The sequence below is a fragment of the Bos indicus genome, chromosome 6 (genome assembly GCF_029378745.1).
Source record: "Bos indicus isolate NIAB-ARS_2022 breed Sahiwal x Tharparkar chromosome 6, NIAB-ARS_B.indTharparkar_mat_pri_1.0, whole genome shotgun sequence".
Taxonomy (NCBI): Eukaryota; Metazoa; Chordata; class Mammalia; order Artiodactyla; family Bovidae; genus Bos; species Bos indicus.
The window spans coordinates 4,239,982-4,255,339 of record NC_091765.1 but is presented as its reverse complement, the minus strand read 5'-3'; the positions used below and the strand labels follow the sequence as shown (position 1 = coordinate 4,255,339).

At 41.1% G+C, this 15,358-nt stretch overlaps 1 protein-coding gene across 1 annotated transcript in view; it reads right to left on the bottom strand.

Annotated features, from left to right (window-relative positions):
- Positions 1-625: 625 nt before the first annotated feature.
- The window catches only part of QRFPR (pyroglutamylated RFamide peptide receptor), a 62,190-nt gene continuing 47,457 nt past the window's right edge, over positions 626-15,358 (bottom strand). The window contains exons 2-6 of the mRNA XM_019962198.2: positions 13,671-13,829; positions 10,665-10,726; positions 6,048-6,283; positions 3,703-3,800; positions 626-2,960 (exon numbers count right to left, since the gene is read on the bottom strand). Of these exons, the coding sequence (XP_019817757.2) occupies positions 2,620-2,960; positions 3,703-3,800; positions 6,048-6,283; positions 10,665-10,726; positions 13,671-13,829 (896 nt within the window). The 3' untranslated portion in view covers positions 626-2,619. The remainder of the gene's footprint in view (positions 2,961-3,702; positions 3,801-6,047; positions 6,284-10,664; positions 10,727-13,670; positions 13,830-15,358) is intronic.

The following is a 15,358-nucleotide window of genomic DNA, read 5'->3' as shown; positions in this document are numbered from 1 at the left end:
TTTAATTTTCATGTGTGATATAAAGATCAAGGTCCTATTTTTGGTACTTGGGTATTCAGTTGGTTTGGAAGCATTTGTTTGAAAGATTGTCCTCTCCCTTTTTAATTATGTCACCATATTGGTCAATACACAGAGATCTTTTTGGCACAGTGTTCCAGAGTGAAACAAAAGACTTAAGCATCTGAACAGGGGTACAGATCTTTTCACTGATTTCATAGACATTTTACCCAAAGGCTGGTAAATGGAAGAATAGTTTTCTTTACCCCTCCTTAACCATGGGCTTCCCAAATGGCTCAGTGGTAAAGAATCACCGAGCAACCAGAATTTGTGTGGCTGCCATTTCTCTCTTACTTACCAGCTCTTTCTCTTCATCATGGTGATTAATAATCAACCTTTGGGAATTGGGCTTCCCTGCTGGCCCAGACAGTAAAGAATCTACCTGCCAATACAGGAGACACAGGTTCAATCCCTGGGTCAAGAAGATTCCCCTGGAGATGGGAATGGCAACCCACTTCAGTATTCTTGCCTAGGAAATCCCATGGACAGAGGAGCCTGGCAGGCCTCAGCCACTGGGGTCCAAAGGAGTTGAAATGGCTTAGCAATGAAATAACAACAGTCTTAATAATTAAAGAGTCAGGAATAGTATTATTTGTTCTTCATTGACATATTAGGAGCATGTGTAACATCAAATTTAGGAAAAGTCATATGGATATTGGCCAAATAACTATAACCAAAAGTCAGTGAGTATGATTTATTTTTGATGGCATAATGATAATCACTGTTTTGCTACAGAGTAACTAGGGAAAACAGGAGAACAGTATATATAAATAACCCATGGTGAGGCCATTTTAACACAACCAAATAATCAGTTTTTCCTCTTGACTATTAATTTTCTTCTGTCATATTTCCCTCAGTATCATACACTGTTTCATCTGTGTGTTTTTTTTAAACCATGCTCACATTAACATACCTATAAAATTAAATGTCTGTATCTTGAAAGATATCAGTGGCCTCAGTATCATACACTGTTTCATCTGTGTGTTTTTTTTTAAACCATGCTCACATTAACATACATATAAAATTAAATGTCTGTATTTTGAAAGATATCAGTGGCCTGCATTCATTGGTTCCCAAACCTGAAAGCTCTACAAGTGAAATACCTTAAGAATTTTTGAGCTTCCCTTTCTTTCTAATACCTGGCTGGAAGAAGAAGTGTTGGAGGCAGAAGAAACACTTTGGTCACGAGGCTGTGATGAATGGAATTTGGGAAGCTCAGATAATAAAGGGGAAGCAACAGAGTATGATGAGGGTGACCACTGTAACCATGACATTTGGGAGTAAGAGGAAAAGACAAAAAGGAGAGGGGCTGTGTTTAAGGGAGAATTAGGTCAGGAATACAGGTGAGGAACTCTGTTGTTCTTCCTGATCCAGCGCTCTTGAGGGTCAGTTTGGGGCATGATAAAATGTCATGGACTTGCAGCTGATTCTAACTACACCTAAAAGCCCTTTAACATGACAAAAAGTCTTTCATCCCACTAGTGAAAATAAAAGTTTTAAAAATATAAATATTTGATATAGCTAGATTGGCCTAAATGTATTATGTGCTTAGTCATTCAGTTGTGTCCAATTCTTTGTGACCTCATGAGCTGGAGTCCACCAGGCTTCTCTGCCCATGGGATTTTCCAGACAAGAATACTGGAGTGGCTTGCCTTTTCCTTCTCCAAAGTATACTATAGTCAACTTATGAATGAGGATCCCAGGAATATTCTTCTTTTGATGAAAGAAACTAGCTACAAAACAGGGACATGTGAAAGGTTGAATAGGGTTGAGGTCAAGTCTCAGAAAGGAAAAGAGAACAGATACAGGGTGGGGCCGTACCGAGACATGAAGAACCACAATAATGCTTCAGAACTTGGGTGCTTCAGAATGCAAAGTGCATTCCCACTGCTATCTCATTTTGTTTTGGCAGCAACTTCCTCAGAGAAGGCAATGGCACCCTACTCCAGTACTCTTGCCTGGAGAATCCCAGGGACGGCAGAGCCTGGTAGGCTGCCATCCATGGGGTCGCACAGAGTCGGACATGACTGAAGTGACTTAGCAGCAGCAGCAGCAGCAGAAACTTCCTGGAGTTGGAGGAACCACTCCAGTTTACACAAGAAGGAAAGGAGACTTGAAGACATTGAGTGGCTGGTCAGTCATTACAATCATGGTGATGGGTAAGAAACTGAAACCCAAGCATCTGGCTCAAAACCTAAGCTGTCACTCTGCTGTGTCTTCACTGTCTTTGGCTTTATGATTATTGGACACACTTCATTTGCAAGAGACTATCACCAACCTTCAATGGTGCACTAAAAATTACATTATAGTGTTCAACTGTTAAACTTCAGAAAAAAAATACAAGTGTTAAATGATCTCATCCAACTTAGCAATAAATAGAAAGCCATATTACACTGACTGCACATGGAGAAGGCTTTTAGATAAAAAGCAAGTCTTTAACTTTTGTTCAAAATAATTTTCAGATTCAGCTATGAATAGCATGAATTATGAAGACAGTTATAATTAATGCCCACTGCCTAAACCAGAATTCTCCGAAAGTTCAGAATTAAAGAGGGTAAGGTGTCATTTGAGATGTTTCTTCTCTTCAGGTTGTTCACACAACTTGACTTCAATATTGCCATCACTGAAGGCTTCTCCTTTGGTCTCCTCAACTGGGTTCCCTTTCTGGGAAAACACTGCTTTCTTCTGCATCATCGTAATCCCTGAATTTCCATGCCTTCGTGCTGGGGATAAGGTTTCTTTTACAATGCAATAACAAACTGCAGATAAAAAATTCTTTTTGAAGTTTTCATTCATAAATGCATAAACAATTGGATTACAGATGGAATTGGAGAATCCAATTATTTGCACTATAGCAAAAATCATCTTGATTGTAACATCGTCATATTCCTTCTCCAAGTTGCCTGAAATAAAAAAATAATCCTTTAGAATGGACATTTGTTTGAATGAATATAAAACAACATTTTTGTTTATCTTCCATCTTTATGAAACAGTTACACTTGTACAACTATGTAAAATTCTCTGTGAAAAATTCTCCAAGACTTTGGGGAGAGCCATCAGATGTCTGAAGAAGAGGACTCATTGTGATGAGTCCTCCTTGTTAAAGAATCTAGGGTTACAAGCCCAGCACATGTTAGAGGGCTTATTGCATTTCAACATGATTTCAAGCTTCACATAAACTGGAAGATGCAGTCACCCTTCAAATGTCCACTTGTCTTACAGAAACAAATCATCTGAGAACCATGTTAAGGCTCAGATTATCAGAGATGATATATTAAAGATCTAGCTGAAATCCTGGGTGTTATTAAATTCATGTGGTTCATGTGTGGGTTCCAAATAGGGAACACTCACAGGATGTCACACTTCTTCCAAGGTTTAAATGGTTTAGGGAGACCAGAAGGCATAGCATGGGAGATGCATCTCAAACATTTTTCTTTATTTTCTATAATTACTAAAGCTTTGATCAAACTCATATATAATTACCCATCACATAATGATCTGGTTATCTTGTAAATTTGAAAGAAACCTAGTAAATGTTTGAGATTTGATTACCCAAGTGAATGGCTAAATATTTCAATGATTCACTGTCCATTCTAGCAGGGAATGAACCAGAACTTCCATCAAGTGAGAAGGACAGTCACTCACTGTATTCCATCATCATGTGAACAATGTGGAAAGGTGCCCAGCACACAGCAAAGAGAGCCACCACTGTCACCATCATAACGACAGCTCGCTTCTTCTTCCTGGGTCCATAAGGATACACTGTGTCAGTTAACTTTTCCTTGGCAGATGTATCAAGTTTAGACCTCTCAGTGATAATTTTCAAATGTAAATGAAGCTTGTGTATGCTCAGTCTCTTCAGTTGTGTCTAACTCTTTGTGACCCTAAGGACTGTAGCCCGCCAGGCTCCTCTGTCCATGGGATTCTCCAGGCAAGAATACTGGAGTGGGTTATCATGCCCTTCTTCAGGGGATCTTCCCAACTCATGGATCGAACCTCTGTCTCTTGCATCTCCTGCACTGCAGGTGAATTCTCTACCACTGAGCCACGAGGGAAGCCTCTAATGAAGCTCATGACAAGCTAACTGTGAGCTGTTTATCATCCTTCCCCATCGTTACTATCCTCATCCCTATATTTCTAATATTACAAGTATCCTTAAGATACGTGCTCATTATGAGCCTAGCAGCATGCTGGATGCTTGGCACAGATTAATCTTCCTGACAAGCCATTGGACAGATGCAGGAACTGAGGCACAGAGAAGGTTACTGCTAAGTCTCTTCAGTCATGTCCGACTCTGTGCGCCCCCATAGATGGCAGCCTACCAGGTTCCTCCGTCCCTGGGATTCTCCAGGCAAGAATACTGGAGTGGGTTGCCATTTCCTTCTCCAATGCATAAAAGGGAAAAGTGAAAGTGAAGTCACTCAGTTGTTTCCGACTCTTCGCGACCCCATGGACTGCAGCCCACGAGGCTCCTCCGTCCATGGGATTTTCCGGGCAAGAGTACTGGACTGGGTTGCCATTGCCTTCTGCTCAGAGAAGGTTAAGTAACTTGCAAAGTCAGATGGCTTTGCAGATCAGAAAGTTGAGAATTTAAACGATAAAGTTTAGTTTGGATTTAAATGTAGGCAGTCTAACTTCAGTGCCAAAGCTCTTATTCATTTTATATCAAAAAACACTCATGCCTGTGATAGAAAAATATGGGAAGTCCTCAGGACAGAATTAAAATGTAATCTTCCATTATATAATTAAATAACATGATTAACCAGGGATTCAGAGTTTTCTCTATTAGTCACGATTAACGTCTGCAAGAGATCTGCGCATTTTCAAATTTTAACGAGTCGCATTCATTATTATCTCAACGTGTTAGCCTTTTCTTCGGAGGAAAAGAGAGAACTAAATCAGCAATAGTCCCAAGATGCTGAACAGCGTAGCACCCTGTACATGGAGCCGTAGTACGTCTTTATACAAATCGGGCACTAGAGGTCGCTGCACACTTCAAGAAATGATAAACCGCCACCCCACTAGACTTCTAAGCTGGTGCCATGCAGTGTAGCTTATAAAATAAACCAAATGGCCCACAAGTACCGTAGCAGTAATTGTGTTTTTAAATTTCTGTTAGTCCATATGATCAGAAAGTAAAGCCCTTAGGTAAGAATAACATATAAAATAATTAAATTATTTTAATTTTTAATAATTAAATTATTTTAAATTAAATAAATAACATACTCTCACCTCCAAAGGACTTTCATATGTATCATCTCACTCTTTTTAGCATCATTCTTTGGGTGTGTATGTGTGTGTTAGTTGCTCAGTCGCGTCGACTCTTTGCGACCCCATGGACTGCAGCCCACCAAGCTCTTCTGTCAAGGAGATTTTCCAGGCAAGAATACTGGAGTGGGTTGCCATTCCCTTCTCCCAATCCAGGGATTGAACCCAAGTCTCCTGCATTGCAGGCAGATTCTTTACCAACTGAGCCAGCCATCAGGGAAGCCCCAAAATAAAATATAAGATAACAATTTAAAATAAATAACATACTCTGGTTTCCAGAGTATTTTTATACATATCATCTCAAATCTTTTAGCATCATTACTTGTACAGGAGGAAGTATGGATGGATATTTTGATGCTTTCTAGTACATATGAGGAAAGTCAGGGGCTTGGGAGTAAGGAGATTTATCTACATCAAGTGGCTGGGGAGTAGCAGAAAGGAGAGAGTCACAACAATTTGCATCAACATGCAGATGAAAATATAACAATTAAAAAATTTTCAGGCAATTATCTGTAACAGTGACCTCCCCCTCTAACTTGGGAGCTGGTGATCTTGCTCTTTCTTTCTGTCATATGTAAAATAAAAAGTTCAAAGTCAGCGCATGTGCGCGACATAAATTACCAATGACACTTTGATTACATTATCCAGGCATCTGAGATCTCTGGCTACTGTCTCTAAAACAGGTGAATGTTTTAAACAGGTGAATGTTCCATGCAACACACCTGGCTATTTTTGACATTTCTTTTCCATGAATAGTTCGAAGCACAGAGCCATCCCCAACTCTTTTCTTTATCCAAAGTTCATAGCCAATCTTACTGTACAGGATAAGCATCACCATGAGAGGCAGGAGGAAAAGGATGACAAGGATGAAGGTGGTGTAGATTTTCTGGTGCACAGGGCTGCTCCACTCTTCCAAGCAGCACACATGTTCTTTCTCATATAAGAAGTCATACTTAATCTTTAAAATAAGTATAATTCAGTTAGAAGAGCCAGAGGCAGCATCAAAGCACACAAAGCAACCAAGTCTACTGTCAGGCAGGCTTCTCAGAGCCTCACATGTTTACTGTGGGTACATATTTCAAATGAGATACAATTTTGCTTCTTCTTTTGTTGTGAAGTGTGCTTTCTCGCCTTCACTGCTTAGATACTTGACAGTTTGATATTTTCTTTTCGATTTTAAATGGAATCGAGGTTCATAGCCTGTTCACTTTAAAAAAAAAATCTTTTCCACCTTCTTACATGATAGTCAAGGAAATGGCAACCCACTCCAGTGTTCCTGCCTGGAGAATCCCAGGGATGGAGGAACCTAGTAGGCTGCTGTCTATGGGGTTGCACAGAGTCAGACATGACTGACATGACTTAGCAGCAGCAGCAGCATTAAATTTTCAGTTGAGTGAAAGAAAGAACACTAGAATGACCAAAGTATGTATGAAAAAAATATTTTATTCTAGCATGCCAGCTGGTTATGCTGCATGCATACTCCATCACTTAGTCACAGCTGACTCTTTGCAACCCTCTGGACTGTAGCCCACCAGGCTCCTGTGTTTATGGGATTTCCCAGGCAAGAATCTTGGAGTGGGTTGCCATTTCCTTCTCTAGGGGATCTTTCCAACCCAGGGATCAAACCCTGTCTCTTGCATCTCCTGCACTGACAGGCAGATACTTTATCACTGTGCCACATGGGAAAGCAACCAGCTAGTTTGCTGTTACATGATTTTGCTTCCTCAATTGTTGATGAGATCAGTTTTGACAAGGCATCAGACTTCTTCCAATTGAATAAGTACCAAAAACATGCATTTTGTTTCTGAACTGAAATTCTGTATTTTGCTACTGCTGTTTCAGATTGTAGTGATCATGCTGTTCACAAAGATTTTAGAGAGGAAACTTGTAGCTTTTAGATTTTGAGATGAATGAGAAATTAGAATCTGAACTATTGCCAGTGTACTAATATTCAGACCCAATTATAAGCCTTTGACGTATATATTATACAGAAAGGCAATTTCTATTTATAAGTACTATTTCTAAGAGACTGACTTATGAGTTCAAAAATTAATAATAACAATTACAATTTGTTGCTGTTGTTTAGTCGCTCAGTCACGTCCAACTCTTTTGCGAGCCTATGTACTATAGCCTGCCAGGCTCCTCTGTCCATGGGATTTCCCAGGCAAGAATACTGTACTGGAGTGGGTTGCCATTTCCTTCTCCAGGGGATTTTTCTGATCCAGGGATCAAACTCATGTCTCCTGCATTGGCAAGTGGATTGCTTACAACCAAGCCACCAGGGAAACCATAGAAAATGCTAATATGAGAAAAATTAAACATTTACAGTACATTCAAAAGTCATATATCTGGATAATAGGAATTAAAGTTAGAGAATTGATCAAAATTCTTGTCATCTGAGTCACTCTGGAGCTTTACAGATGAGGAACATTTAAGTCTTAACACATATTTCGGCCTCCATTCCCAGAGTATTATCACCAATTTTCAAAGCCAATTGAATGGCGGGGGCGGTGGGTGGGAAGCTTTCTGGTATTGTTATCAAAAGTATGACAATTCAAGTTTTGATCTAGGCATTACTTTTCAAATGCAATGAGGAATGAAAGTATTAAACAATAACTTCAAGGTCTGTACTCCCTGGGAAGAGGATATGAAGGTGAAGCTCATTCTGACTCATGTAAGCAGAGCCCACAGGGCCTAAAACCATGGGGGTCACATATTTATGCGTTCTAAAGCATAAGGAGAGGCTGACAGCCTCTGAACTATGCACTTTCCCCTGGGGACAAGCAGAGACCTTCTTGTCTCTGAGAAGAGACAAGAGGGTGTGCTCAGATGGTTTCATGGGAACCAATTTCAGACCTTCTATGTCTAAACTCACAATTCTCCAAAAATCTCACGGCCTAAGAGAATGTGTGGGGTGGGGTTGAAGTGTCATGCTGGGTCTACATTCCCAGTTCCTTTTTCATAATCCCCCTCCTTTCAGTCTCCACAAGTCCTATCTCTCACCCAACTGCAATCTCACTCTGGACCACCAAAATAAGAGGTAGTCCAAACTACGGATGTCAGTGAAGCCCCCTTGATCAAGGCACCATAAATCCAGGACAGGGTTTTGTGCCTTTCCCTGTATTAAATGGATTTCTGTTCAGGGGAAACTTGACATTAGAAAAAGAAAAAAAGGTGTTTTGACAGTTGATGAGATGTGAATTCCCATTATCTGCATAGTAAAGGGCAGAAGTGATGACAACTTTAACTTAACCACCTTGTTGCTTCCAGCCCCTGAAAGCTGTCAGATACATCACTCCTGGGAGAGAGCGCAGCAGGAGCAGAGCAAAGACAACATCAGTGCAAATGGTGACATCACTGGCACTTCATTTCAGCCGGCCGAGGAATTAAAGCGTCTTGCATGCTTGCACTCTTGCTAATACAATTTAGGAGGGAGAAGGTGGCCGTGGGAGAGCGTATTAATACATTTATTTGACTTGAAAAATGAAATCATACTTTTTCTTGACAGAAAGCAAATCTGATTTGGCTGATCCGGCTGACAGAGGGAACTGGTTTTGCCAATTAGATTTAATTAATTTTCTACAAAATAAATGAGTTATATTTTAAAATATATTTAAAGCATATGATAAAATAATTTTATTTTTAAAAATGGACATATCTCCTTGTGTTCTGTGAGCCAGAATTAGACTCCCTATGGGAACTGGGTTGGGTTATTTTTAAAGGTATGGGTTTCCTGCTGGAAATAAGGGCAGCCTCAGAGAAAGGAGTTGGCCACGTCCAGCTGTGTGTGAAAGCTTAAGGAAGGGAGTAGCCATTGGAAGCCCCAGGGATATTATTTGTGAGGAACCCATGAAATAAAGAATCAATCATGAGAAACAGTAATATGCAGAATAAGGGGATCAAAGCTCCTCTCCATACCCTAGGATTCTAGGCCTAAAATGGCTCAAACTGGGGAAAGGGAGATATCTTAAATTGATTTGAAAGTATGGACTTGAGGGATTGTGACACTGGACTGGATATTTTGATAAGGGAACTAACAATATTCAGTGACCAGTTACTGTTCTTGTGACTGAAAATGACCGGAGGAATTTTATTCTCTGAATGACCACAAGAGTTACAGGACCCATTCAAGGCTTCATCCATCACATTTTTAGAGGTGGTAAGAGAGAATAAAACTGCCTTCTGTTGTTACCTGTGCACTCAAGCTCATTTATATACAGGTTGCATCGAACATCAAAGTGAAAAGTGAAAGGGTCAGTCTCTCAGTCGTATCCGACTATGCGACCCCACGGACTATAGCCTGCCAGGCTCCTCTGTTCATGCAATTCTCCAGGCAAGAATACTGGAGTGGGTAGCCATTCCCTTCTCCATGGGATCTTCCCAATACAGGGATCAAACCTGAGTCTCCTGCACTGCAGGTAGATTCTTTAGCACCTGAGCCACCAGGGAAGCCCTAAGTCACTTTTTAAAATGCACTCTTCCTGAGGGCTCAGTTGATATCCTGGCCAGGGGAACACTGAGTGTCCAGCAGCTTCATGTTTACCTACACTAATTTAAAAAGGTACAAAAGATAAGTAATTTAAAAAATTATCTCAGAGGCCATGTGAGCAACCCTCTAGTGTCTTTGAAGACCACTGTCTACACTAGCTCTCCCAGGCAGGACACATTCAAGTAGGCCCCAGTAAAGAGACCAGGTCACCAAAAATGGTGCAGTGTTTTCTTCACTGTGAATCACCACTGCAGGCTGGGCCCAGCTGACAGAGGTGTGAGGGGAACAGAGAGGTTTATCTTTATTATAAAGATACACACAGACTGATATCACGTATAGAAAGTTATTAAGAATCAATCATTTAAGGTCATTTTCAGGTCCACAAATCAATGGCTTGCATGTTCCAGTTCAGATATTTGTCAGTGACTAAGAGGCAGCGGAAGTGCTTATGAAGGAAAATCAACCAATAAGTAGATAAATGGTTAACATTTTTTTGTGACTTAAAAACAAAAGAAAAATCTAGAGCAAGCATCAAACTCTTAGGATGTAACAAGACATTGAACAACACCAGGAACGGTATGTTTCTGCTGGCAGGCAAATGCAGAAAGTGACCCTGGAACATTTTATTTTAAGCATTAAAGTCTTAACAATATAAGTTCAAGGAAGAGCTGAAAAAAGCAGAGAAAACTATCTTAAAGCAAATTATTTTATTCCACTTGAAAAACCTCCAGTGAAAAAACTGAGATCACACAAATTTGCAGTAATGTGCTTGCAGGGAGGAAAATGATTACAAGTAAGAGGGGTGGAAAAACATTTCAACACTGATTACCAATCCCAGCCCCCAGTCTACCTCAAGTCGTTGCACATGCCACATGGGAGCTCCCACGATGATGGCCACCAGCCAGACCAGCCCTGTAAAACGTTAAGATTATTAGAATGCAACTCAGCAAAGCAAAATCCACCTGCGCTTAATTCTCTAACCATAAAGACTCCTTATGTTCAAGGGACCGCATCATATTTTCCCTGGCGCAGGGCAGTGGTCTCCTCACATTTTCCACTCTACCCTCCAAATCGTCACTGGAGCATAAAGAACAGACTTTTGGACACATTGGGAGAAGGAGAGGGAGGGATGATTTTCGAGAATAGCGCTGAAACATATCGGTAAAATAGGTAGCCAGTGGGAGTTTGATATATGCATGACACAGGGAACCCAACCTGGAGGGAAGGAGTGGGGAGGGAGGTGAAAGAGGGGTTCAGGAGGGAGGGGACGCGTGTATGCCTATAGCCGAAGCATGCTGATGTACAGCAAAAACCATCACAATATAAATTATCCTCCAATTAAAAGTAATTAAGCAACTAATTTAAAGAATAAAAAGCTGTTGCTGGATAAAGCGCAAATTCCTTAAAAGGGTCCCGGAGGTTCTCTACAATGTCGCTTGCCTCTCTGTGTCCTGTGACATTTCTGTTCACGTTCTTCACGCCCGAGTCCTCTCATGAGGAATTTACAGAATTGGTCTCAGCTCCCATTTCCCTTGGCAGGAACAGATTGGGCACCTACTGTTTGTTTTTTGAATGGATGAATAACATAAACATGATAGAGTGAATCCTCTATAGCTTCTTAAAGTTGAAATTATATTTATTTTAAGCATAATTATATAAGCATTATTTTCTTGTTTACAAAACAAACATGTGTAAAAAAAAACCAGAGTACTTTTTCCAAATTTCCCGTTTTCCATGAGTTTGTTGAGGGGATTACTTCAATGATGCATTCCTTAGCAAAGAACAAAAGAGAATCTTAACATACCAGGGCAAGGCCAGAACCAAGAGCACTGCTTTTGAAGAAAATTTCCCAGCTCAAACTCTGCTTGCTCTTTGTGTATTGAGTGGGAGCATTTAAAAAAAAACACTGCGTAGCTGTAGATCTCAAGGAACCCACTTAAACTGTGATTGGAATTTATTATAAAGATACACACGGACTGACACCACCTATAGAAAGTTATCATGAATCAATGATTCAAGGTTGTCCTCAGGCTCACAGATCATTGTCTCTGTTTCTGCCCCCCACTCTCTCTTCATTTCTACACACATCCATTCTCTCCTAGTCCAATAATTATTTTATTGTTATCTCATATCCAATCATTTTTCCAGTCTTTAGTAGAAATTTTGGAGGAATTGAGCCTACCTGGCTTAGCTCATTGCCAGTTCTCTTGACTCCACTGTCTGCTCAGTGATAGAAGGGCAATAAGTGGTATAATCTAGGCAAGGAAGCCTAGCAGGTTCTGCCGGCTGAGGCATGGGGGTGGGGGATTCATCTAGAGGGCGGACCCAGTGAGGGGGCGGACCCAGTGAGAGGACACAGCTGGTTTCCCTAGTGACAGAGACAGAGGGAGACATGAGTCAGTGCTGCGGAAAGCCTCTTGGGGAGATGAACCTTCTTGATTTAAATGCCTTTCTTCTCCTACGACTTTTTTGAGTAGGAACTGCCTTGGCTGCCTATTATCAACTTTGCCTTCAAATGTCAAAACTCTCTTTCCTTCTCTGTCTTTTTGAGAATAACTTCCGCCCTCCATGTATTTCTTTCCTAACCCTCTTTCCACACCCACATGCTATTTTCAGATGTTCTGATGGTGGAAACATGTCAATTATTAAAAGCCAAGAGGTCTTTGAATTCTTTTTCAGGGAGAATGTGACATAAATTTGAAAATAATTAACAGTTTTTTCCCTCTATGGGCCTATCTATTTGGTTCAAATTATTTCAAAGAGTTTAGTGTAGCAAAACTTTCAGGAGTTCTTTCTGTAACTCTATTATCCCATGCTGGCTAAATTCTTAACAGCAGAAATAAATGTTTACTCATTCCTCTCAAGTGAGATATTAGTAAAAATTCCTCTTTGATTATCATATTTGTTCTTCTGAAACCTCTGGTTATTCAGCTATAACGCATTCAAATCGCTGAGAACCACCCTGAAGTTTTAAATGGCTCAATTATAATTACCAAATAAAGAAATTTTTCCATTTCACTGTGCTACGCTTTATGACATTGCTTTCGGTTTACATACATCACAGGACACACGGTGATTCAGAAATGGTTACAGCAAGCTGGGGATTCAGGAGTGCCTGAAGCACAGTTAGGATGTGAATGAAATCCACCTTTGTCAGGCATCTCCAGCGCTTGGGTGTCCTCACAGGTCTTGCCGCCTTCTGCTGTTGTACACTTCGCACTGAGACCCGTCTAGGCAGCACCCGTGTTCCCCACTCTTCTAAACACACCTTCCTGGCCTCTGTCAAAACCTACCTGTTGAAATCTGCTTGCTTCTTACCTCAGGATGACAGCTGACTAATCTAATGAATATTAATATGGAGATGCCACTGACAGATTTTAGATCAGCTGTGTGCCTGTGCGCGTTAAGTCGTTTCAGTCCTATCCGACTCTTTGCAACCCTATGGATGGTCGCCCACAAGGTTCCTCTGTCCATGGGATTCTCCAGGCAAGAACACTGGAGTGGGTTGATGTGCCCTCCTCCAGGGGATCTTCCTGATCAGGGATTGAACCCGCATCTCTTATGCCTACCTGCACTGGTAGGCGGGTTCTTTACCACTAGCGCCAGGCTAAAAAGTTAGGAACAGTAACTCAGGGAAATCTGAGAGAAGAGATTTTCAGAGCTGAGCTAGGGCTCAAGGAGAGAGGGGAGGGGAACAGTAAGTTCGGAGATGACTGAAACTGTAAAATGACACCCCAGTGCCTCCAAGACAGACAGGCGGTTCCTCCTTTAGTTCATAAACATGGTTCACGTTACAGAAATTCTCTTTGGTCTGTAATGAAGCACAGCTTTAATGCTGCCAGGGGCATGTCCTCACCCAGCATTGTGAAAGCCCTTTGGTTGGTGTACTGCCATTTCATTTTAAAAGGATGCACCAGCCCCTGGTGTCTCTCCACAGCAATGCAGGTCATCGTGAGGATTTCTGTCACGACAGCGGTGGACTGGACAAATGGCACCATCTTGCAAATGAAGGCACCTGCAGCAAGGAACCAGGACAAGTTAAGCAGCAACAGGAATCCAAGTGTTATCTCTCTTTGTCATTATCACAATAAATTAGTTCTGAGCCTCTGTTTAAAAGTTTTATGACTATAATTACACAGTAGATACAAAATAATTGAGGAAGTTTGCACTGGCTGATATTTTCTTTCCTTAAGTGGATTTCAAGTTACTAAACGATATGTAATTATGTATAGTGGGATGATGAAAGGACAAATAAGTATCTGGTCATTGACAATAAGCAGAAGAAAATCAGTGTGACCCTTCCTTGAGAATAAGCAAAGTTGCTATTAACTGGTTTCTTGGGGTCTAAACCACAAAGTGGTTCTTGATTCTTTCTTCCTTTTTGGTTCCCTGTCAAATCATAACAAAGGAATAATTTTCACCAAAGACTCTCTGATTTCTTCTTTTATCTTTTATTGTCCTTTGACTTCCTGTCCAAGACTTAATATGCAGATTATACCTTTAGGCTCTTAACTGATTTCACATTCTCTAATGCAAAGTCTCAAAGTCTGCAAGCATACTTCATTTGATATACATAATATTTTAAATAAAAATATCTGAATGCATTGTCTGCATTTATAAATTTCTTACACTGTGTGTCCGGCCCCCTCACCACTGGTATTTGTGAGATACGGTCTGATATCTCTGCTCTTGAATCCACCCTGCTCATCAATACCAAATTAATTACTTTGAACTATCTGAAAAACATAAGCTCAGGGAGTATAAAAAGTTGGAAGAGACTTCAATCCACTTGCTCAAACCAGAGACCTTCTTTTCACCTCCTCTCCCAAATGCTCTGCCTGGCTCTGCTTAGAGACCTAAGGAAGCCCTCCTTGCTGGCACATCCTCACTTCAGGTCTTCTCATGTCTTTTCCTTCTGCTTGGAATGTTCTTCCCCAGGAGAATATTCCTCACACCTTTCACCAAAGTCTTTGCTCAGATGTCACCCTCTCAATGAGGCTGACCTACTTGAACAACCCTGTTGTCACTACAGCATGTCCCTTGCCACCTCCTTTCGTTCCTCCTCTCTTATTCTACTCTTTTCCCATAACTCTTCCAATTCCAACATGCTATGTAATTTACTGACTTGCTTTACCGTTTATTGAAAGTTTCCTCACCCCTGTGCATGCATGCTTAGTCGCTTCAGTTCATGTCCAACTCTTTGTGACCCGACTCTTAAGTTCATGGACCTTAGCCCACCAGGCTCCTCTGTCCATGGGATTCTCCAGGCAAGAATACTGCCGTGCCCTCCTCCAGGGGACCTTCCTGACCCTGTGTCTTCTCCTCCTCCTGTGTCTCCTGCATTGGCAAGTGGGTTCTTTACTGCTAGTGGCACCTGGGAGGACCTTCCCCAGCCCTACTAGGATGTAAACACATTGAGAGTAAGGGTTTTTGTCTCTTTTCGCACTGATGTGTTCCAAGCACAGAGAATGGCACATGGAAGGTGCTCAACTGGCATTCACTGAGCCGAAGAGGATGAGTGACTAGCAAGCTCTTAACCTTGTT